At 40.9% G+C, this 25,540-nt stretch overlaps 1 protein-coding gene across 1 annotated transcript; it reads left to right on the top strand.

Annotated features, from left to right (window-relative positions):
• Window positions 1–280: 280 nt before the first annotated feature.
• On the top strand, window positions 281–3,237 carry LOC118498997. Its single transcript, XM_036018616.1, has 5 exons — window positions 281–732; window positions 1,603–1,737; window positions 1,954–2,059; window positions 2,481–2,621; window positions 2,949–3,237. The coding sequence occupies exons 1-5, from the start codon at window positions 395–397 to the stop codon at window positions 3,009–3,011; spliced, it is 783 nt and encodes a 260-aa protein (XP_035874509.1). The 5' UTR covers window positions 281–394; the 3' UTR covers window positions 3,012–3,237.
• The last annotated feature ends 22,303 nt before the right edge of the window (window positions 3,238–25,540 follow it).

Raw genomic sequence — 25,540 nt, 5'->3', positions numbered from 1 at the left:
AGGGCACCTGCAGGGTGGGAGCAGGTGTGAGGGAGGAGCAAAGAGGAGAGCTTTAACACTGGTCTCCCTAATACTGCACATGCATGGATGTGGACGTCCAGAAAATGCACAATGTAGAAAGGGCGGAGATTAGCCCCATTTCATGGACAGGGAAACTGATGTTCGGAGTTAATCAGCTTTTTTATCTCTTGGTTTGGGGGCAGACACTCATTCTCCTGGAGCCTGGCTGGGAGCATGGGGGGCATAGGAGGGGGGTTGGTTTCCTGAAATTGGGTTGGACAAAGTACGCCCCAAATCATTTTTTGTTGAAAATTTGGAGTTGCTGCCCTTTTGTTTGTATGTTGGGGAATGAAGAGAGCAGATTACACATGCATGGCTCCTCATTTTCCCAGGGATGAGCTGTGGGCTTTCCATCTTTGGGTGTCCTTTGGGCAGTAACAAGTGGGGCAGGGCTGGACACAGTGTGTGGGATTGTAGGACCATTTTGTCTGCATCAGGCCTAGTCAGTTCTGCTTCCCTTCTTCCCACGTGTCTTCCCCAGGTGACCTGTGCCTTGCATGAGATGCTGTCTGGGTCCCTATGCCAGGACTCCATTCATGAACTCTTCCTACGGCTCTTACTGGCTGTGCTGTGTCATCTCCACTGTGTGACTGACAAATATCCTTCCCTGGAGGTTGTCTGCATGGAGAACCAGAGCCCAGGGAAGGACAGCAAGGTCTTTAACCCAGCTGGGTAAGCCTAACCCCATGTGATGGAGGATGGGACCAGTCAGCTCCAGAGGGCCCTGGGCAACTGGATGCTGATCCCCTAGGGATGCTGAGATGGAGATGCTGTGGCAACCATACCAATATTCTATCTACTTATCGGTGTGGATGCTGTAGCATCACAAGCTGGAATGTTCTCATGTATTTTCGAGTTTCTCTTTTCTCCTTTTCTTTCATGCACTGTCTCCTGATTCACTCAGTGGTTTGCATCTATGTTCATAACTCTGCATGTGAAAAGTTTCAATTAGATGGTGAATCACAGGGAAAGACTACCCTTGTGTCATTATCTCCATGCAGTTGTGGCCTTTCAAGCCTGGGTGACCTCTGGCTCAGCTTTGTCACTAGCTGTGCCTTCTTGTACAAGTCACTATTGCAGTTTTCTGCAGTAAAGTGAGGGTTGAGCTCCTACATAAATGGTTATTGTACTCCTTTCTAAAGCCTCAGGGTTTTCTATTCAAGTGCAACCTTACATAAGAGATAAAATGAGTCAGCAGAGACATTCAGATTGGGTGGCTGTGGAGGTGAAGACATATCCTAACCTTTCTATGCCATGGAGAGCAGAATGCGAACACCATGGCTCTCCAACACCTCTGGAGCCTATTCTGTAAGACTGTGTGGTTCCATGAACACTGAGGTTGAAGGGCTGAGTAGGTGAGTGATTGGAGATGGGTTTCAGAGAGCTGTGGATTCTCGCAGTTGGGAGGCAGAACCCACCTAGCTACCAGGTGAGGGAACTGTATCCTGGTTTGCCAGCATAAGGAATGCAAACTAGGACATAACACCTTATCCATCTGTCTGTCCCTCTCTTTTCCCAAACCCCATGATGACTGGCTTTCAGTTGTGCCTTGGAAGTGGTGAAGTTGCTGCTGACGGCTGCATGTGGTGGAGTGTTGGCTGACACAGAAGAGCAGAAGTGCTGGGAGCTTCTATGCAACCCCCGGTTATACTACTTAGGGGTCATAGAACTGACAAGGTGAGAACCATTTTCCCAGCAAGCCTCATGCCACTCTTGCCCCCTATCCAAAATTTTCCAGATCCCAGCACCCAAATACAGCAGCCTCTAACCTTCCCTTCCTCATCCCCAGACCTCAGCACTCACGTTTCCCCTGTTCTGTGCACACTGTGCCTTTTCCCCACCCCCATCCCCCACCCCATCCAGCAACTCCTGAGTTCCCTTCTCCCACCCCAGTGGCATTGTGAAGAACTGTGAGCCAGCCATTCTGAAGTACGTCAAGAACTTCTTTTGCAGCCTGGATAATAGTCAGAAGATCCTGTCCAGGAACATCTATGCAGAGGTGCAAGCCTTGGGAGAGAACCCCAGCCCCTGCCATTCATTGCCCGCAGCTGAGGAATATTTAACAGAAATGTTAAATAACGTGCCCCAGAAAGTAGAAAGAATAGAATTGGGCCATGTAAAGTGGGGTTTCCTTGCCTGTAACTCAAGGAGCCTGGTTAAAGGGGGCAGGGAGAACCTGGGGAGGAGATCAGCAGCTCTAGTCCACCCAGAGTGATCCTTGGATCCTAGCATCTGGCCTGAAACACAGACTTTATGTGCATCATCTTCCATGGCCTTCGTTTCTACCCCATGTGTACAGATCTGAATGTGTTCACAACTCATTACAGCCCTACCTGCATCTGGGGCCCGAGGGAGGGCTGAGAAAGATTGGGGTACCCATTTTTTCTCCATCCACATCTGTAGTCTCCTTGTTCTCACAGCTCCTCTGTCATCAATCAGTGGCTGAGACTGTGAGACAGGACTTTGTGAGCAATCTGTCCAGTTGGATCACAGAGCCCAACATCGTCATCAAGGAAATCGGGCTCCGTGGGATCAGGAACCTAGCACTGCACCCAGGAAAAGTAAGAATGAGGGGACCCAGTGGGAACCCAGTGTAAGTTTCCAAACCATTTAATGTACCTCCCCTGGGTCTCTTCGTTACTCAGGGCTTAGTTCATTCCCCACCCCTCATTCTAGGGCAGCCTACCATCCAGTCTGTAGACTTACACAGCCTGTCCATGAGGCCCACACACCCTGAGCACCAGCCTTCCATGTCCTCAGTGCATCCAGCCACTTGATCCCCTGCATCTGATTCTCTTAGGCACCATCTCTTTTCTCATATAAATCCTTGTCCCTGAAGTGTTGCATGATCCCCAGGTGGTAAGTGATCTGTGCCTTCTTCCAAATAGTCAGACACTTTGAAGACCCTGGTTCCCTTCTTAGAAGAACTCCTGAAGGATGACGAGTGGTGAGTAAGGGCAGAGGTGGTGAAGGCCCTACAGAACATCACCCACCATGGGAACAGAGAGGACATCAAGCTGGTCATTGGCAGCATCACTGAGCAACTGCATGTACTCCTCAATGATGTATGGGCCTAAGTCCCTGGGAGTAGTTGGGAACAATAGGGGCTGGAGCTACAGATGAACTGTTCAAGCTGAATTAAGGATTCTGGGGCTGGGCTACGGGACTGTGGTGGAAGGCTGAAATCAATGAGAGGCAGAAAAAAGGAGACATGGCTACTTGAAGCAGTGCATTGGACAGGCCCCAAATTCATCCCCTATTACCTACAGGTGTGCCCAGCACACACTCATCCACTCTCCTCTTGTCACTAGTTCCCTGAGGGAGCCACTGAAGGAAAAAAAGGTGATACTGATAAGAAATTGGTTGTGACTCCCAGGATCTCCTCCTGTAGACTTGAAGAGTGTGGAGAGACCTCATGACTTCTAGCCTCCTTCCAAACAACACAGGGACCCTAGAATGCTAGGAGCCTGGTCTCAAGAACCCAAAGGCTCAGAAACCTGAACTTCCCAGATCAGTACCTATTCTCTCCACATCTTATCCTCCTTACAGAACATAGAACTTTTGACATGATGGGATTTGACATGAGAGAAGCTTGCTCACAGTGCTGCTGTTCTGGCATCTATAATTTCTTAGTTTTTGAACCTTGGATTTAAATTATTTTTGTGTCACTCTCCTCATCTCTAAGAGCCTGGACACTCCCTCCATTGTGGCAGGGTCAACATCTGATTCATCTATATCTCAGATACTTATAAAGTCCAACAGGTATATTTCACTTAACAAAGCCTAAGGATAATCTTTTCCCTTCTTGCAAGCAATGACAGGATCGTAGAGTGCTTTAACTCTGATTGCACCCTCCCATTTTCTATATTAATATTGTCTAGTGTTTTACTTTCACATTCTTTACAATCCCCAAACTTGGTCTTTAACACCATCATCATTATTGATGTTGTTTTATACAGTCAATACTTATCCAGATTTACCTCTATGTTTACATACACCTTGGTTTACCTTTTCTTCTCACAGCTTTTGCCCCACTTCTAGATTACCTTTTCTTTCTTTATGGCTTCTTCAGTGAGGATATGTTAATAGTTAATGTTTCAGTCTTTGTCTGAAAATATCTTTATTTGTCTCACATGTGTCTTTAGTTCTCAGCAGTTGAGGATGTGCTGGCATGAATTACCTCCATTTCAGCCTGTTTGGGGTTCACTAAATTTTTTTTGAAACATCTATATTTATGTCTTTTAACAAACTTTGAAAGTGATTAACCATTGTCTCTTGAAGTTTTTTTCAGCACCGCATTCCTCCCACTCTCCTTTTAGGAGTTTGATGACAATAATGTTGGATTTTTTGCTCTTGTCCAGGAGGTCCCAAGATTCTGATCATTTTCAGTCATTTTTCTCTGTGTATATCAGATTAGATAATTTGTATTGATCTTTGTTCAATGGCTACTCTGCCATCTCTGTTTTGCTACTTAGTCTACTAAATTTGTATTTCTCTGTTTAACAATTTCCCATGGTTTTTCTTTATAGCTTCTATTTTTTTAAAGATTTTTAAAAAGATTTTATTTATTTATTTTAAGAGAGGGAAGGGAGGGAGAAAGAGAGAGAGAGAGAAACATCAATGTGCGATTGCTGGGGGCTGTGGCCTGCAACCCAGGTATGTGCCCTGACTGGGAATCGAACCTGTGATGCTTTGGTTCGCAGCCTGCGCTCAATCCACTGAGCTACCCCAGCCAGGGCTATATCTTCTGTCTCTTTGCTGAGACTTTTATTTTTGTATTCACTTCAAGGGTGTTAATTGTTGCTTTTGGAGTATTTGTATATAAGCTGCTAAGATTAATATCGGAGGATTCCAGTATCTGTTTCCTCTTGACTGGCATGTCAATGGCGTTTTCCCATGTGAGTTAAGGTTTTCCTGGCTCTTCACACAGGGTGTGATTTTTTATTGTATCTTTTTAAATATTGATTATGTGACTCTGGGTCTCATTTAACTCTTATGGAGCTTGCTAATGTTTTTACTTTAGAAGGCAACTGGCCTCTTAGGTTGCACGTTGTGACTTGCTGCTGTGAGTATGCTGTTATTTCAGTGTCAGTTCTAAATTCATTGCCTTTGCTCTTTGAGTTTTCACTTGCCCAGGCTGCTCCTCCAAGAGCTCCCATTTTTACAGTTCCCACTTTTACAGTTCCCAGGGTCCATTTTCCCCATTGTTTGGCCAGATAGCTGGAGCTTATTTATGCTGCAATGGCAGCCAAGTGTGTGACTGTGCCTACAGTTGAGCCAAGTGCCATGAGGGCAGAGAAACAAAGTAAAGTACTCGGGGTTTGTCCATTTTCTTGGGGTCTCAGCTCCTTCAAGTGGAGACTTAAGGTTTCCTTCCCTCATAGTTTGGGTCCCCATGTATTCCCATTGGTGCTTGTATGGGGGCTGCTGCATGAGGGAACAAGTGAAGAAAAAGAGATGAGGGATTTCCCCACTCTGTTTGGGCACTGTGAGTTCCCGTTCTGGCCCCTTGAGGTTAATTGGAGTGCTTCTCTTGGAGCTGTCTGTCTGTCCATTGTGCATGCTTCCCAATTTATTCCCAGGCATTTATTTTATTTTATTTTATTTTTTACTTTATTAATTTATTTTAGTTTATTATTTAATTTAATTTAATTTGATTTAATTTTTTAGATGCAATTATGAATTCAATTGCTCTCTTATGTTCCCTTCCTGATAGTGACAGTTACTTACTGGTGTATAAAATGCAACTGATTTGTGAATATTATTTTGTATCCTGATAGTTTACTGAATTCATTGATCAATTTTAGATTTTGGGTTGAATCCTTATGGTTGTCTATATAGAGTAGCATGTTGCTTGCAAACAATGGCAGTTTTATTTCTTCCTTCCCTTTTGAATGCCTTGTACTTCTATTTCTTGTTTGATTGCTATTGCCTAAGAGTGCCTAAGGGATGAAAGTGGACATCCCTTTCCTCTTCCTGATCTCTTAGTTATTTCCCCATTGAGTTCGATGTTAGCCGTGTGCTTGTCATATTGGCCTTTATTATGTGGCGATATGTTCCTTCTATTGTTACGGCATCTATTGGCGTGATCATATGACTTTTATGTGGTTGTTTATGTGGTAGATCTTGTTAATTGACTTGGAGATATTGTATTATTCTTGCATCCCAGGTTTAAATCCCACTTGATCATGGTGTATTATCTTTTTAATGTGCTGTTGAATTCATTTTGCTAGTATTTTGTCAAGTATCTTTGCATCAATGATCACCAGGAACATTGCTCTATAATTTTCTTTCTTTGAAGTTTATCTGATGTTGGAGTCAGGGTCATGCTGGCCTCATAAAATAAGCTTGGGAGTCGTCCCTTCTCTTGAGCTTTTTCGAATGGTTTGAGAAGGGTAAGTGGTCCTCTTTGAATGTTTGCTAAAATTCACCTGTGAAGCCACTTATCCAGGACTTTGGTTTGTTGTGAGTATTTTGATTACTGCTTTGATCTTGTTGATTGTAACTGGTCTGTTTGGAGTTTCAGTTTCTTCTTGATTCAGTTTTGCAAGATTATATGTGTCTATGAATTTATCCATTCCTCCAGTTTGTCTAATTTATTCTCATATGGTTTACTCATAATATTGCCTTATAATTCTTTGCATTTTATGGTTTCACTTCTTACTTTTACTCTTTCATTTATTATTTTATTTCTTTGGGTCCCCTTTTTGGGGGTTAGGGATTTACAAATCTTGTTCACCTTTTCAAAGAATCTGTTGTTCATGGTCTTGATCTTCTATATTACATTTCTAGACTATTTCATTTATATCTCTCTAATTTTTATTATTTCCTTTAGTCAACTTACTTTGCGCTCTGTCTTTTTTTTCTAGTTCCTTTACCTATAACATTAGGTTGTTTATTAGAGATTTTCCTTGTTCTCTTTTTTTTTGAGGTAAGCCTCTGCTGCTATGAATACTCCTCTTACCACTACTTTTGTTGTGTCATCAAGATGATAAAGTTGTGTTATTTTCTCTTGTCTTTTTTCTTTTTAATCGGTTTTTTTAATGTTCAAATACACTTATCTCAATTTTCCCACCACCAATTCACCTGCCCACCCACCCCCAACTCCACCCTCAATCCTACCCACCTTTGGCTTTGTCCATGATTCCTTTATACACGTTCCTTGACAACTGTTTCCCTTCTTTCCCATTACTTCCCTCCCGACTATCCTGTGGTTACTGTCAGTTTGTTCTTTATTTTAATGTCTCTGGTTGTGTTTTTCTGGGTGGTTTGTTTTGTTGATTAGGTTCCACTTACAGGTGAGATCATATGGTATTTGTCTTTCATGCCTGGCTTATTTCACTTAGCATAATGTTCTCCAGTTCCACCCATGCTGTTGCAAAGGATAGGAGCTCCTTCTTTATCTCTGCTGCATAATATTCCATTGTGTAAATGTACAATCATTTTTTGATCCAGTCATTTACTGGCTGCTTCTAGCACTTGGCTATTGTAAATTGTGCTGCTATGAACATTGGGGTGCATAGATTCTTTTGAATTAGTGTTTCAGATTCTTAGGGTATAATCCCAGCAGTGGAATTGCCAGGTCAAAAGGAAATTCCATTTTTAGTTTTCTGAGGAAATTCCATAGTGTTTTCCACAGTGGCTGCACCAGTCTGCATTCCCTCCAACAGTGACTAGGGTTCCCTTTTCTCCACAACCTTGCTAGCACTTCTTGCTTATTGATTTGTTTATGATGGGCATTCTGACTGGTGTTGAGTAGTATCTTATTGTGGTTTTAATGTGCATCTCTCTGATGCCCAGTGATGCTGAGCATCCTTTCATATGTCTCTGGGCCCTCTGTGCTGCTTGGAGAAGTGTCTGTTCTGGTCCTTTGCCCATTTTTTAATTGGATTGTTTGTCTTCCTGGTATGGAGTCATGTGAGTTCTTTATCTATTTTGGAGCTCAAACCCTTGTCTGTGTTATCTCTGGCAAATACATTTTCCCATACTCTTGGTTCCTTTTTCATTTTGCTATTGTTTTCTTTAGTCATTCAGAAGCTTTTTAATTTGATGAGGTTCCATTTGTTTATCTTTCCTTTATGTCCCTTGCTTTAGGGGACATGCCAGTGGAAATACTGCTGTTTTGAATATCTGAGATTTTCCTGCCTATGTTCTCCTCTAGCACTTTTATGGTATCATGACTTCTATTTGTGTCTTTCATTCATCTTGTGTTTATTTTTGTGTATAATGTAAGTTGGTGATCGAGTTTCATTTTTTTTTACGTGGAGCTGTCCAGATGTCCCAACATTTGCTGAAGAGGCTATTTTTGCTCTATTTGATGCTTCTGCCCCCTTTGTCAAATATTAATTGACCATAGCAACCTGAGTTTATTTCTGGGCTCTCTATTCTATTCCATTGATCTAGGTGTCTTTTCTTTTGCCAGTACCAGACTGTTTTGATTGCAGGGGCTTTCTAACACAGTTTGATGTCAGGTATGGTGATCCCTCCTACTTTGTTCTTTCTCAAAAACTCTGTGGCTATTCGGGTCATTTATGGTTCCATGTAAGTTTTTGAAATATTTGTTCTATATCTGTGAAATACGTCATTGGTATTTTAATAGGGATTGCATTGTGTCTATCAATTGCTTTGTGCAGTATAACTTTTTGATAATGTTAATTCTTCTAATCCATGAACATGGTATATGCTTCCACTTATTTGTGTCTTCCTTAATTTCTTTCTTCAGTGTTGTGTAGTTTTCTGAGTACAGATCTTTTACCTCTTTGGTTAAATTTATTATTAGGTAGTTTATCTTTCATGTTGCTGTAGGAAATGGGATTTTTTCCTGATTTCTGATTCTGATATTTTGTTGTTGGTGCACAAAAATGCTTTTGATTTCTGAATATTGACTTAGTATCCTGCTGTTTTTCCAAATTCACTTATTAGGTCAAATAGTTTTCTGGTGGTGTCTATGGAATTTTCTGTGTACCCTATTATGTCATCTGCAAACAATGACAATTTTACCTCCCGCTTTCCAATTTGGATGCCTTTTATTTCTTCTTATGTCTAATTCTTGTAGCTAGGACTTCCAATACTGTGTTGCACAGAAGTGGTGAAAGCAGACATCCTTGTCTTGTTCCTGATCTTAGTGGAAAAGACTTTAGTTTTTGCCTATTGAGTACAATGTTGGCTGTAGGTCTCTCATATATGGCCTTTATTATGTTGAGGAATGGTCCCTCCATTCTCACCATGCTGAACATTTTTATCATAAATGGGTGCTGTATCTTATCAAATGCTTTTTCTGCATCTATAGATATGATCATGTGATTTTTGTCCTTTGTTTATGTGACGTATTACATTAATTGATATGCAAATATTGTACCATCCTTGTACTCTAAAATGAATCCCACTTGATCATGGTGTATGATCTTTTGATGTATTGTTGGATATGGCTTGCCAGTGCTTTTTTGAGGATTTTAGTGTCTATATTCATCAGCAATATGGTCTGAAGTTTTCTTTCTTTGTTGTGTCTTTGTCTGATTTGAGGATTAGGATGCTGCTGATCTCATAAAAAGAGTTTGGGAATCTTCTGTCCTCTTGGATTTTCTGGAGTAGTCTTAAAACGATAGGGGTTAGTTCTTCCTTAAGTGTTTTGTAAAATTCCCCTGTGAAACCTTCTCATCTCGGGCTTTTGTGTGCTGGCAGTTTTTTGATTACTGCTTTGATTTCATCACCTGTTATCGGTCTGTCCATGCTTTCTGCTTCTTCTTCATTCAATTTTCAAAGATTATATTTTTCTAAAAATTTGCCCATTTCACCTAGGTTTTCAAATTTCTTGGCATACAGTTCTTCACAATAATTTCTTACAGTCCTTTGTATTTTTATGGTATCAGTTGCAATCTCTCATCTTTAATTTCTGATATTGTGTTTATTTGGGTCTTCTCTCTCTCTCTCTCTCTCTCTCTTTCTCTTTCTCTCTTTGATGAATCTGCTTAAAAGCTTGTCAATTTTGGTTATCTTTGCAAAGAACCAGCTCCTGGATTTATTGAACCCTAGAATTGTACTTTTAGTCCCTATGTTGTTTAATTCTGCTCTGATCTTGGTTATTTCCTTCCTTCTACTTGCTCTAAGATTTGTTTGTCATTGTTACTCCTGTTCTTGTAGTCGTAGGTTTAGGTTGTTTATTTGAAATGTTTCTGTCTTTTTTAGGTAGGCCTGTATTGCTATGAACTTCCCTCTCAGGACTGCATTCATTGTGTCCCATAAGATTTGGACCATTGTGAGTTCATTTTCATCTGTTTCCTGAAACTTTTTGATTTCTTCCTTGATCTCATTCTTAACCCATTCATTTTTTAATAGTATGCTATGCAATCTCCATGAGTTTGAGTATTTTTGAGATTTTTCCTTGAGGTTGGTTTCTCATTTCAGTCCCTTGTAGTCTGAGAAGATGCTTGATATTATTTCAATTTTGTTGAATTTGTTGAGGCTTGTTTTGTATCATATTCTGTAGTCTATCTTTGAATGTTCTATGAATATTTGAAAAGAATATATACTTTGCTTCTTTTGGATGAAAACATATATATGTATGTATGTATGTGTGTGTGTGTATGTGTGTGTGTGTGTGTGTGTGTGTGTGTGTATATATATATATTCCATTTGATGTAAGGCATTGTTTAATGCCACAATTGTTCAATGTTGGAAAGATCTATCCATTTTTGACAGTGGGATGTGAAAATCCCCTAGTATAAGTATGTTGCTGTCTATATCTTTCTTGAAGTCCTGCAAGATTTTCCTTATATTATTGAGTGTTCCTCTGTTGGGAACATATATGTTTATAATGTTCATGTCTTCTTAATGGATGCTTCCCTTAAGTATTATGAAGTGTCTTTCTGGGCCTCTTTTTATGGCCTTTGTTTTGAAGTCTGTTTTGTCATGTATAAGTATTGCTACCTGAACTTTATTTTTCCTGTCCGTTTACTTGGAAAATTTTTTTCCAGTCTTTCACTTTCAGTCTGTGTAGGTGTCTTCTTCTGACATGGGTCTCTTATAGGCAGCATATGAGCAGGTCATGTTTTCTTATCCATTTGACTACCTTATGTCTTTTGACTGGAGTATTTAATCCATTGACATTTAAGGTTATGATTGATAGGTACATATTTATTGCCATTTTACTCCCTTTGTACCTTTTTTCCCATGTCTCTCACTGTTTTTCTTCCTCTTCTTAAAGCTTCCCCTTTTGCAAATCTTACAATGCTGGTTTGGTGGTGTATTCTTTTAGCCCTCTCTTTTCTGGGAAGCTCCTTATTTCACTTTCCATATTAATTGAGAACCTTGCTGGGTAGAATAGTCTTCATTGCAGTCTTTTGCTTTTCATTACTTGGAATATTTCTTGCCAGTCCCTCTGGCTTGCAATGTTTCTGTTGAGAAGTTAGCTGCCCATCATATTGGGGTTTCCTTGTATTTTACTTCCTTCTTCTCCCTTGCTGCCTTTAGGATTGTCTCTTTGCCTTTGAAATTTGCCATTTTAATTATGATGTTTCTTGCAGTGGGCCTCTTTGGGTTCCTCTTTTTGGGACCCTCTCTGTTTCCTGAATTTGTGTGGCTTTTTCTCTCTCAAATTAGGGAGCTTTTCCAGCATTATTTTTTCAAACAGGTTTTTGATTGCTTGCTCCTCTTCTTCTCCTTCTGGTATCCCTATTATACAAATATTATTCCATTTTATATTCTACATTTCCCTCAACCCTCTTTATTTTTTTAATCTTTTTTCACTCTTGTTCTTTTGGGGAGTTGTTTTCTACCTTATCCTCCAGTTCACTGATTCATACCTCTGCTTCATCGAGCCTGCTTTGGATTCCTTCTACTGTGCTCTTCAATTCAGAAATTATATTCTTCATTTTCTCTTGGCTCTTGTTGATTATCCTTTTTTAATGTTGATATAGTTTGCAGTAAGTTCCTCGTAGTTTCCCTCTAGTTTTTGGCAATTCACACTGAGTTCATTGATCTTCCTTATAACCATTGTTTTGAATGCAATACCTTGTAGTTGACTTGCCTCTGTTTCATTTACCATTCTTTCTGAAGGTGTCTCCTTTCCTTTTGATTGGGAGTTCTTTCTTTCTGTTCCTATTATTTGTGGGATACTCTTCTTGTTTGCTTCTGCTTTTTAAATTGATCTGTTTTGACTTTCTGACTTTGTGGTATGAACTTCTATGGTAGGAGGCCTGTGAGATTTAGTGGTGCAGTCTCCTTGATCACCTGAACTTGATGCTCTTGGGATGCCCTTTATGTTGGTTCTCTAGATATAATTGGCTTTTGATTGTTGTTGGGTCTTTCTTGTTAACTGAGGATCAGTCCACCCACCATGTCTTGTGTGCTGTTGTGCAGGTGCTGCTGGAGCAAAACCACAAAGCCCAGGAAGGAAACCCACTCCCACAAATATAACTCCCTCCACAATCCAGCTATCAACAACAAATGAACTAGTATTAATAAGGGTGTAACAAGACTAAGACTATTATACAAAAAGAGAGCAGATACAAGATGACCTACTGAAAGAAAAGTGATTTTGAGAAGGTAGAGGGAGGAGTACTAATAAGATTTGGGAGTTGGAGCAATGGAAAGAGAGAAGGTAAAATTTACTTCATGAATAAAAAAAGAATGAACAATGAGGAATGCAGTAGTAGAAGGGATGCATATAATATTAGGTTTATATAGAAATTAAAGTAATATAAAATAAAGTTAGAGAAAAAAGAAAAACAGTAAATAATAAAAATATAGAAGCCAAATTGGAGAGAAAGATCAACCATTGTACTATCAACAACATATGTGGAAAAATTAATATAGGTGGTATGGGAATAAAAGAGACAAAAGAAAGAAAAGTCTAAGAGATGTTTAGAGGAATGGGAAGTGATTTTGAAATGATGGAGAGGCAGTACTAAGAGTGAGGAACAATCACCAACCTCAGAGAGGAAAAAAATAACATTTGGCATTTAAGAAAAAAGGGAAAAAAGGAGAATAAAGAAAAATGCAAGGTCAGGATTAAAGAGAAAGAAAAGAGAAAGAAAAGAAAAAGAAAAGAAACAACAGGCTAAGAAGGCAAAACTAAAATTTGAGACAAAAAAAGACTAGGAGAGGGGACCAGTAAAATTGGATATATGAAATACAGAATTAGTAAAGATCTAGAGGTAAAATTGAGAAAACAATGCAACAACTACCCTACTCACAACCAACTAGCAAAGACTGTTAAAAGTGGAGAGAGAACATAGATATTTTAGGAGCAGGGCAAAAGGATGTGTAATGACCCTTAACAAGAAAATTGGTTTTGTGTGTCTGGATGGGGGAGAAATAGAAAGAGTGCAGAATGGAAGCAAGTTGTAGCAAGAGAGAAAACAAAATTTGAGATGAAAATTTGTGAGGAAAGAAGGTAAAATGCACTAAGAAGAGGGAAGGACAAAATATGTGAATTGAAATATAGTATAAAATCTAGTGACTTAACATGTAAAGACTTGCTGGATGAGAAAGGGACGTTAAAAAGCTATTCAGGAAAGATATCACAAATCATGAAGACCACAGTGGCTTTTGTCTTGGTAGCCTTTTATATTTATCCTTATTTTTTTTTCTTTCTTGGTCTGCCTCTGGTGATGTCAGATGTTGACACCATCTGACCTTAGGCAGCCTGTTCAATGCTTCCAGTGATCTGCTGTCCCTGGCTGTCTCCCTCAATTGTTATTATGGTCACTATGTACTAAGCAGTCAGGTTTAGGTACCACAGGGCTGGGCCATATCCCTCCTTGCGGGGGCGGGGGGGGGTATTGTTTCCCCTCAGGCTGCTGCTGCTCCAAGGGGAGTGGTCTGCTTGAGCAGGATGGCTGCTGCATGGGGATTGGCTCAGCATTAAGAACCTAGTAGCTACTCTTAGCTCTCTCCCCAAGTCCTCTATCCCCAGTCTCTCCTCAAGGCTCTCAAGGCCACTCTGCCCCTGCTTTGCCAGGGATCTACTGCCTCTGGCTATCTCCTTCAGTTGTTAATCTGGTCACTCTGCACTCAGCTATCAGGCTTAAGCACCAAGGGCCAGGGCAGATACTCTCCTGGGGTCAGGGCTATCGGGCTCAGGAGTGGTCTGCCTGAGCACAAGAACTGCTGCCATCTGGGGGATGTCTCAGCATCAGCACCCTAGCATCTACTTTCTCAGTTCTCTCCTCCAAGCTTCAGTGCTTAGTCTTTCCTCTGGCGTCACCAGCCCACTCTACTCATGCCTTTGCCAGAGCCCAGGGTAAGTGGCTACAAATGAAAATGTGTGTGTTGACCCTTAAATGGCTCTTTCGTCTCCAGCCCTCTTTCTCTGCAGCCCTGCCACTTTTTGCTGCTGGTTGTTATCTGCGTAGTTTTGGGGCTCTGATGCTCTAAGCTGGGAATCCTAGCTTAGGGTTTAGACACTACTCTCTTCAAGTGGATCCAGGAAGCCACTTAATTATCCATCTGGTGCTGCCAGCCCTCTTGAGTCTGTGCCCCACTCCTTAACAGACAGGCTGTGCCGAAGTTGATTCTTCTGTCTATACGAAGTTATATGGCTTCTCTCTGGCTATTGCTCAGTTGTTTGTTCTGAGTGGTTTCTCCACATTTGTGCTGTACTTCCAGATTGGCCCTGGGGGCAGGTCAGTGTGACTTCCATCCACTCCTCCACCGTCTTCCCTCCCATATATCTATTTTCACTTGTCTTAAGGTCTCTTTTGATTCTTTCTTGATCTCATTGTTAATCCATTCAATGTTTAGTAATCTGTTATTTGGCCTATGTGTGTTTGTGTGTTTTTCAGTTTTATTTCTTGTAATCAATTCCTAGTTTTGTACTGTTGTGGTCAGAGAAGATGTTTGATATATTTTCAGTCCTCTTAAATGTATTGAGACTGGTTTTGTGTCCTAATATGTGGTCTATCCTGGAAAATGTTTCATGTGCACTTGAAAGGATGTATAGTCTACTGTTTTGGGGTGAAAAGCTCTGACAATGTCAATTGTAATGGTGTCTAAAATTTTTCTATGATAACTGTATTACTGTCCACCTGTCCTTTATGTTCACCAAGATTTGTTTTACATAGTTAGGTGTCCCTATGGGGAGCACATCAGTGTTTACAAGAGTAATGTCCTCTTGTTGGATTGATCCCTTTATTATTGTGTAATGTTCTTCTTTGTCTCTTATTGTAGCCTTTGTTTAAAGTCCATTTTGTCTGATACAAGTGTTGCTACCACAGCTTCTTGTTTGTTTGATTCTATTTGCATGAAACTTCTTTTCCATCTCTTTCAGTCTGTGTGTCTTTCCTTCTGAGGAGGTGCTCTTTAGACAGCATGTTTATGTGTCTTCTTTTCTGATTCGTTCAGCTAACCTGTACCTTTTGACTAGAGCATTTAATCCATTTACATTGAAAGTATTTTTATAAGTATGTGTTTATTGGCATTTAATTCTTTATAATTCTGCTCCTCTTTTTTTTCCTTCCTTCTTCTTACAGAAGTCTCTTTAATGTTTCTTATAATACTGGATTGGTGCTAATGAGCTTTTTCTTATTTGGGAGCTTCTTATTTCTCCTTCAGTTTTAAATGATAGCCTGGCTGATTAGTGTAGTCTTGGTTTGTAGGTCCCTGATTTTTCTCAATTTGAATATTTCTTGCCAGTCCCTTCTGGCCTGCAAAGTTTATTGATAAACCAGCTGACAATCATATGGGAGCTCCCTTGTATGCAAGGAGCTCCCTGTTTTTCTTTTGCTGCATTTAATATTCTCTATTTGCACTGACTTGTTAAGAGGACACCTGGGTTTCTGGCAGAATCCTTTCTCTCCCTAGTGGATACAATCCTGCCAATTTTCACAGCCAGATGTTAAGTGGATTTCTCTTCCAAGCTCTGTTTCTCTGGGCTGGGGAGCTGATGGAGGGTTGAGACCCCTTGCTCCTAAGAGTGGACCTTTATAGATGACATACCCTCCACTTTCTCAACCACTGCATGTGGGCCCAGGGCCAGCCCTTTGTGCAATTCAGCCCTTCCCATCAGTCTCAATGTGGCTTCTTCTGCAAATCTTTGGTTATAAGACTTCTAGTCAGCTAGTCTTTAGTTGGTTATTCAGGCTGATGGTTCTATAACTTAGTTGTAATTTTGGTTTGCCCCTGGGAGAAAGTGAGTGCGATTTCCCCCGCTCCACCACCATCTTAGATCCAGTTTTTTTAAGTTGAAGTACTACCATTGAATCACCTCTCAGTTTAGCCATTATGTGCTCTGTGCAAAAGATGATAATGTCTATATTCAACTTGTTAAAATGTCTGTTTCTCATATCCTACAAATTCAGAGACTGTCTTGTTGTATCATGCCTGTTATTTAATACTGTGCCTAGCTTATGATTGGTGCTCGATAAATATTTGTTCAATTAATATGTAATATACTCCTGAAAGTGTGCAAAGTGTGGCTGTTTGTGATCACTGTTAATATAGATTTAAACAATTATATGCAATTATAAATTTATATAATTATTTATTAATATATACAATTATTACTCTATATACAATTATTACTCTATATACAATTATTTATAGATCACAGCTAATATAGATTTAAACAATTTTATTCACAGCATAAGTAGGATAATCTCTGTGTTTTGTTTTTAACTTGGCATTCTTGAAGTAAATCCCCTAAGAGAAAGAAGTTACAGATGGTAAATATGGTTTGTGGTAGAACTGAAATTATAATCTTGGTTTCCCCAGCACTGTGCCTTAACAAACTGACTCATTGGCTCTGGGGGGCTAACGAGAATTCCTGAGCTACACAAGTCATGTTGCCTTTCCAGTATGCAAACACAATGGCATCAGTGTCCTTTGGACATGAGGAGGGAAATGTGGGAAGTATGGAAGCCGGCTCAGGCAAGGTCAGAGGGAAACCAAAGCCTCTTTGCCTCCATTTCACTCCTCTTGGCAGGAGAAGGACGAGGTGAGGATCTCAGCCACCTCTGCCCTGGCCCACACATTATGGCGAGTTAGAAATTGCAAGCCCACATCTGCCCTCCAAAAACAAATCAACAGCTTCTTAGTCCCGCTGTTGCTCAGCTTGCAGGACAACAACACTGATGTAGTCAAGGTACTAGCCTCCTCTGTCCTGCCAACCTCAGCCTGATTCAACCCCTCCTGCTAGAGGATAGTGCCTTCCCTTTAGTCCTCTGTCATGAGCCAAGTCTGGGGTCTGAATTCACTGTCCACCTCCTTGGTCCCATCCTCTGGGCTGGATCTGAGCATTTTTACCCTCTCTTGGGTGCCATCACTCTTATCCTAACATGGTTCTGCCCCCGAAGCTGTTTATGTCTCCTCACATGGACAAGGCCCCATATTTCACCTGATCCCTGCTACTACTCCCAACCAAAACCCTGGGGCCTACCTTCATGGTCTTCCACTTAGCCTCTGGCCTGGCTCTGCAGAGTCATAAGAGTGAGGCTTTGAGGATTTCCTTGTTTCTGTCCCACAGGCCTGTGGAAGGGCCCTGACTGAATGGACCAAAGTGATGGGCTGGCTGCCATTGACATACCTGTTCCAGGATACTGATCTCAGTAATCACTTCCATGTGCTGGAAGAAACATGCAAGTACCTGGTGAGTGAGAGTCTCTGAGGAAGCCAGGCCACAGTTTTCTCATTAGGGACTCAGTGACAGGCCTAGTGAGTAAAGAGGACAGGGCTGACAGAAGACATCATCTTTCCTTTCCTTGATTCTCATGGTTTATTATCAGGTAACTCTGACAACCCAATTTTGGGATGCCAGCCCCTGGTCCTCCATATCTGACCCTCCTAGCATCCCAATCTCTGCCTTCAGAGGCTGAGGATGTCACGCAAAAGGAGTAGATGGCAGTGGGATAGAGGTCTTCTGCTTAGAGGTGGCAGGAAAAGAGAGCCTTGGGGCTTTAGATCAGTCATCAGGGTGCTGAGGGTCTGTGGCTTCTGTGACTTCAGGAGTCCTTGTTGGAAAGTAAACATGTAAGGGCTAAGCAAGTCAGTTGGGAACTAACATGAGTAATTCTAATGTTATGAATTTGGGTTCCTTACATAGATAGAGCACTGTAGAGTTTACGAAGCACTTCTACATGCATTGTCCCATGGGAGCCTTGTAGTCATGCAAGGGAGGTCTGGCAGGTTTTGTTTCAACTCCACAGATGAGAAACTGAAACCAGTGTGAGGGCCAGTGTTCAAACCTGGGTCTCCTGACTCCACATCAGTTGTTTCCTCCCCTGTCATGCTGGTATCGAGGAGCATAACTCTCCTTATGGACTTTCTGCTGAGTCCGCTCTTTGCCTGGCAGTGGGAGTGTCTGAGTGTGCGGGTTCAAATGATTTAAGCTGACTGAAGACAGAAAACAATGCTGCTTCTGGACAGGGTGAGAGAGGCATGGCTGCAAGCAGGTCTGTAGTCGAGTTCCTAGCAGACCTCTTCCCTAGTCATCACCAATCCTCTTTGACTCCACAGGTAAGCACACAAAAAACTCAGTTCTTGGGGGATCTACTGCTCCAGAGCTTTGAGTTTCTAAGGAGCACTCAGCCCTTCCTATGGGCAGCTGCAGCCACCTTCATAGGTAAGGTGGTCCCTCCTCTCAATTCCTTCCTCCCCTCCCCTCCTTGACTTTTTGCCAAAGGGTGAAGCCAGAACCATGTTATGATGAAGCTGGTCACATCCTTTTCCAGCTCTGACCTGATTAGAGAGGTTGACCTCAAATTGTATGTCAGAAAGTTTGGGGAAGCTCTCTGCCTTCCTCCTGGCTGTGTGCACATCCACGCATGAGGCATACTGCTTTGTGAGAAGAGAACTATATACACTTAGCAGGGAAAAACTGTTGCTTCAGCTGGAACCGCATCAATTTTCCCAAATAATTTTGTTTTAAACTGTTCCACAATAACAATATGCATTAATGTTAGAAAGCATAAAATATTCAGATTGGCTGAAAGAAGACAATAAATAATGCTAGAACTGCCATCATTTGGATTTAACTACTACCAACATCCTAGAATTTTTTGAAACAAAATATGCAACACACACACACACACACACACACCCCACTTTTAAAAAATATAAACTTTGGGACCTGGCAGGGTGGCTAAGTTGGTTGGAGCATTGTCTTGTACACCAAAAGTTTGCAGGTTTGATTCCTGGTCAGGACACATACCTGGGTTGTGGCTTCAATCTCAGGTCGTGCTGCATACAAGGCAACCAATTGGAGTTTTTTACACTGATGTCTGTCTCTCTCATTCTCTCTCAGATCAATAAAGATTTGGGTGAGGATTTAAAAAAACACAAACATTGCTACACAGCTGTATCACCAATACATGCATTAGATACTCTTCAACATTACTTTTAATAACTACATATAAATTTTATTGCATAAATGGATATATGAAACCAACCCTTATTTCTGTATATTGAGACTATGTCATCTTTTGTTTTCATAGGCAGGGACACAGTAGAAAAATGTCTGAATGCCATCATGATTATTTTGTTAAGATAAATTTCTTAAAAGTAGCATTGCTGGGCCCAAAGGGTGTACACAGCTGTAAGGACTTTGGTGCTCATTGCCAAACATCATTCTACACAGTTAGATCATTTGTTATTGTCACCAGTACTGTATGTGAGTATCCATTTCTCCAGACATTTGCCCACCCTGGGTAGTATGTTTTAAAAATTATTACCAATTTGATAGGTAAAAACAAGAAGCTTATTGTTTTTATTAATATTTCTTTATCAGTAGTCAGGTTAAATAATTTTTGTAGCATATATATTGGCAATATGTTTTTACTTTTGTACATTAATTGCCTGTGCCTGCAACTTTCTAAGGATGTGGGAACTCCCTGAACATTAACATCCTTGGATCATGCTCTACTTGTCACCTGCTGACAATATTTTTCCTGCATCACAACTGTCCTTTCCCTAGGACACTGACATGCAGGGAGCAAGGCATCTCTTAGGTACATTCCTTGCTACAACTGGCTTACAGGTTTCCTTGTTCCCTAGTGAGTCTGGGGAAAGGGGATGATGGCCCAAAGATCCAGGAATTCTGGGAGGAGTTTTATATCTCTTCTGTCCTTAGCATCAATCACTGTGAAGATAACCCTGAAGGCCATTCGTGAGGATGATGTGCAGCTCTTACAAAATAGTGAGTCTGGGCCTTTTTCTGGGGTTCTGGGTTACACCAGGAGGTGGGGCAAGACAGGAAGGAGGAAGGGGGAATTCCTTAAGGATATGTTTTATTATTTTAAATCAAGTTTAATTTTATCAATATAAATATTATATATGAAGGTTAAGTGGAGAGAAATAAGAGGAAGGAAACAAATCATCCATCATTGGACTCATTGGATAAAAACCCTGTTGACGCAACGTTCCAGTCACTGCACCTTTATCACGTGCTCCAGGTGCTGACACTGCAGTGGTGTGTGAAGAGGACAAGGTCACTGCCACCCCTAAAGAACTTGCAGTTTTGTGTTCTTTTTAACTGCATTAAAACATTTTAAAATTAATTTAAATGTAAGAGAAATTCATGAGTATAGTCTCATTGCAAAAAAGAGATTGATAAGTGTATGAAATTCTATTCATTCCCAACACTTCTTCTTCCCCCTCCCTCCGCCTGTTTGCTGTATCATCCTATATTATTTTCCTGTTTATACATAGAATAAATAGATATATGATTTATATATTTGTCATATAAAATATGTAATATATGTAAATGATTTTTGCAACTTGCTTTTTGCCCCACTTAATAAGTTGCTACATACAGATCTCCTGAATTCCTATAGCCCTTGATACATTAATATTTGTTTCCAGTTTTTGCTGATCAGACAAGCTACCCTGAGCACTCTTATACAAGCCCCCTTACATATAGGCTTAAGTGTTGCTTCAGGCTGGATACAAAAAAGTAGACTTTTTTCATATATATAGAGCTCAACAAAATTTAAAGTAAAACAACATTTTAACCTTCTCTTCTGTGTTGACATAAACACCAGTCACCACCCCTCCATATTACAGGCTTTTGTTAGCCAATATTTCAGTTCTCTTTTTGTAACCCATAATTTAGATGCTGTGGTTTTTATTGTTATTTTCTTCTGAATGAGTTGAGTTTATTCATTAAGTGCAGTCCCCCTCCTCCTATTCTACTGTGTGTGACCTTGGTCTCATTTCCTCTTGCTTCAATCTTGATAGTGTTCCATCAGTTTATTTTTTTTTTATTTTGCACCTGATTTCTAATTTTCCATTGAAGTCCACTGTATAACAACAAGTTCAAGTTCCTCCTTTCCTCAGCTACACTTAATCTAGCCTGGCCTTTATCACCCCCTATTTTACACAAGCCTTTTAGATTTACAGAGTTACACACTGACCCTGTGGTCCGGGTACACCTTTTAGAAGTTCCTTCAGCGCTAATGTCTTGCTAGTACACTCGCTTGGTTTTTGTTTGTAACAATTTCTTCTTACCCTCATTCTTGCAAGATAGCCTTGTTAGTGACACAATTCTAGACCAATTATTTTCTCTCAGCATTTTGACCATATTCCACTATTATTTTCTGGCTTTCTTTGTTGCTAATTAGAAAGAAGCCTTCTGTTATTTTGTTCACTTGTAGGTACACTGTCCTTTCCCTTGAGCTGTTTAAGATTTTTCTTTTCTTTTTTCAAAAGTGTTCTTTCAAAGTACAGTGCAGAATGTAGTGACACCCCAGGGAACCAAACCCCAAATTCAGCAAGTAGCAACTCACAGCCAATTTACTGTTTTTATTTCCCTACCTATACGCCCTCCCTGCCGGAACTACTTGAAATCAATTCCCAGACTTCATAATGTTTTGTTTATACATATTTTAGTACATATGTTATTTGTAAATCATGCTCTTTTTGACAGTAAAAGATTGAAGAAATTATACTGAGCATGTATGTTATAGAGTAGCATGCAAACTATGCATGAATTCTTAAGATAAATATAAAAATATCCCAAGAATTTGTAGACCATGTGGGACCTAAGGCTACTCATCCAGGCCCCTGAGCCTATCAGTGATTCTCTTTTGCCTGGGAAGTTTGAGGCACTTCAGAGAAGCCTTTGCTAGTCCTAACACAAAGCCTTCACAAGCCTTCATCCCACCCAGCCCCCCAAGAAAGACTACCTAAATAACTAGACAGCAGGGAAGATTTCCCCAGGAAATTAATTCTAATTATACTTCCACCCATGGCTAGTGCCTGCCATAACCTTGTGGTCAAGAATCAATTGTTTAAAGGATTGTATTTCTTTCTGTACAGCATAAGCCCAGCTCTTTTTTTTTTTTCTGTTCTAAATGAGATCAGCATGAAGCTGTAGACTTGATGGGCTTGAGGTCCCTTTGATCCTTTGCACTGAGCAATTTCCTGCCTCCACACCCTCTGTTCCCACCTGAATCTAGGCTATGCATCCCCATTCCCTAGCTGGACCACTTAGCCCCAAGACCCTCTCCCTCTCTCTACACCAGGCTCCATGCAGCAGCCAGGTTCTCAATGACACACATACACTGGGTCATGTCACCACGCCCTTGCTTGAACTCCTCAGTGGCTTTCCACTGCCCTTTGGGTCAGTCTGGTCCCTTGCCCTGGGCCACAAGGCCCTGAGAGATCTGGCTTCTGACTTCTCTGCACCCTTAGCCTACATCATTCCCCCTGCACTAGACGGGGGGACCACAGTGGCCACTTTCTGCACCTTGCCTAGACCCCCACTTCACACTGGCAGTGCTTCTGCCCTTGCTCTTCTTGGGGCTGGCTTGGAGGCTAGCTCTCTTCCTTCTGATCTCAGCTCAAATGTTACTTCTCTGAGAGCCATTCCCTGACTAGCTTGTTTAAAGGGGCCCTTTGCAGTTATTCATTCTCAGCACCCTGTTAAATTTCCTTCTTTGTACTTAGTTGATGTTGGCTTGTTTGCCTGTCCTGTCCTCCACCAGAATGTTCCCTTGTTGACTGTGGGAAACCTGTATTTCCCACTCACCACTGTATCCCTGACACATAGCACAGTGCTTGATGACAGCAGGTCTCAACAAATAGTTGTTGAGTGATTTCATAGTTATTGTTCATTCACAGTGAATCATCTCAAGTAACCTGATTATTTACTAATAAGGGTTTCATCAAAGAAATTGTGATAGAATCACGGGATTGGATATTATGTTGTATGTAGGAATATCTTATGGGAAGAAAAATGTTAATCCTATTTTCTTAAAAATATGTGTCTATGTTAGGTACTTAAGAAATACTGCAGGAATAGATATGAAAATATCCACATTGTATTTTCTGGGAGTGCTGTTTCTTCCTTTTAAAAAAAAACAATTAGATGTACACATTTCTCTACAATAAAACAATATTACTTTTACAGTAACAAAAGCTTTGTAAAATGAAGTTATATTATAATCTTACCTGTGGGGTGGGAAATAATGGGGTTTGGGGGAACAGTCCTCAGAGAGTGGGAATCCGAGTCACCTCCTTTCTGGTTTCAGCTCTTGAAAGTATGAGGAATGACCTTCTGGAATCCGTCCAGACTTCAGTCGGCCCCTTCTGGCAACCAAGGAACAACACGTGAATCCTCCCTCTCCACAGTGAGCCCTCTGAGTACTTCATACTGCAAAGCACATTGCATGGACACACAAAGAAGAAAGAGGTAGCTGTTTAAGACTGTCACACAGGAATGAAATCATTGGCTCCTGGGCCCTCTAGACTCATTGTACAGCTGGTGCAAGGGAGGGAGAAAAATACTCCATTTATAATAGAGAATTTAGAAAAGTCAGCCCAGTCACAAGCACCAAAGTCTAAAAGGCTGCCTTAAGAATCTGGGTCTGTTCTTTTTAAAAAGATGGCTGCAGCCTGTCTGTCATGGTGGGAGGGGAGCTGGTTTCCTGAACTTGTTTCTAAAAGGAAAAATGATTTTCAGGAAATAAAAAAGGAAAAGTAAACTGAAACATCCACCTGGCAGCAAATGACATGCACGCATACATATGAATATGATTACCTACATGTACATGTGAACATGCATGTGCTTACACAGTAACAAAAAACAGTTACTAAAGGAAAATGGGAACTCAGATGAATTAAATAGCTGCAACTGGAAGAAAAGTGTAAGGATCATCTCTTAAGGTGCTTTGTGTCTTTCATCCTCTCCCTCTCCCATGTTCCCTTCTTTCTTGTTTCCCCTTCTCATTAACAAAGTGAATAAATTTCCCTAATCCTCCCTAACCATTTTACCCTAGGTTGCTTCAGATTATTCACTGTTATAAACAGTAACAATCAAATCACAAACACAAACAAACAAACAAAAAACAAATTGCTCCTGAGTCTCTGAGAACATTGGGAACTGGGCACTAGAGCCTTTCCCAGTTCTTTGTCCAGATGTCAGCACTTGACTCCACTGGGGTCTCTCCCACCTTTTGTCCCAGTGGATGGCCACCCAAATGGTCAGTTTTTCTATTAGAAGATACAGTATCTTCCTTGTCTTTCTCTCCCATAGGTTAGTTATTGTTGGCTATCAGCATATACACTTGCAAATAAAATATATTTTCTTATCCTAAAACAAGGTGGCATCCATCCTAGTTTGGGGGGCTATGGAATAAACCTGAGTGACAGCAACCACTCTGGATGCAATTTCCTTGAATCTTCAGGCAAAGTGTCAAAAGGGAGGAGAAGGGTGAATGACACAGTACCTAGTTTTCCATCTTTTCTCCCCACCTCTGAGGCTTGCATGGAATCTCCATGCCTCCTGACACATTTGCATGGAGTATTCAGATTTTGGTTTGGAGCCTGAAAGGCAGGCTTCAGGTTGCATACAGCAAAACAGCACTAACTCTAACCCCCTGTCACTCAAGAAGGCACATCAGATTGACACAAAATGACATTATTGTTGAGATGACTTTGAATCCACTTTATTTTTGAAAATCATTCTAAAACTAGATTTGAATCCTGGCTGCCTCTACTGTTGATGGGAGAGATCTGGTTCTTCTTGCTGATACATGTAAAGAATTACATATCAGCAAATCCAGTAGTATGTAATCAGTTTATTAGTGGTCCACTTCCATGGAAGAGAACAGGACTGGGTAGAGTAGGAGGTGAAAGGCAAAGTTTCAAGGCGAAGCAGGGTGCGAAAAGCAAGAGCGGCTGAAGACCAGGGTGCCAAGCCCCTGAGCAGCCTAAGGCCAGGTGGCCAGAGGCCCTGTGGCCCGAGAGCCAAGAGCCCCCTGAGCCCACGAGAGAGTGAGTCCTTTGTTCTCAGGACTTATATAGTTGGTGAGATAGGAGGGAAAAAAGTTACATATTGATTAGCGGGTAAATGTGGCACCAGCTTTCCTGGGGTAATGTGACTACCCAAATTTGGGGATGAATGGGGTCTGTCTGCCCAAATTCTTATCTTGCTCCAGACTCCATTTGGTCATCCTGTTGTAAAACAAATACATGACAGGAGGCAGTTCATTAAATTTGGGGGCACTTTCCAAAGTTATTTATGGGCTCTTTCTGTAAGCATCAGGGA

Source organism: Phyllostomus discolor, chromosome 2 (assembly GCF_004126475.2).
Source record: "Phyllostomus discolor isolate MPI-MPIP mPhyDis1 chromosome 2, mPhyDis1.pri.v3, whole genome shotgun sequence".
Classification (NCBI taxonomy): Eukaryota; Metazoa; Chordata; class Mammalia; order Chiroptera; family Phyllostomidae; genus Phyllostomus; species Phyllostomus discolor.
Note: the sequence above shows the minus strand (reverse complement) of the source record. Positions and strands in the feature narration are given on the sequence as shown.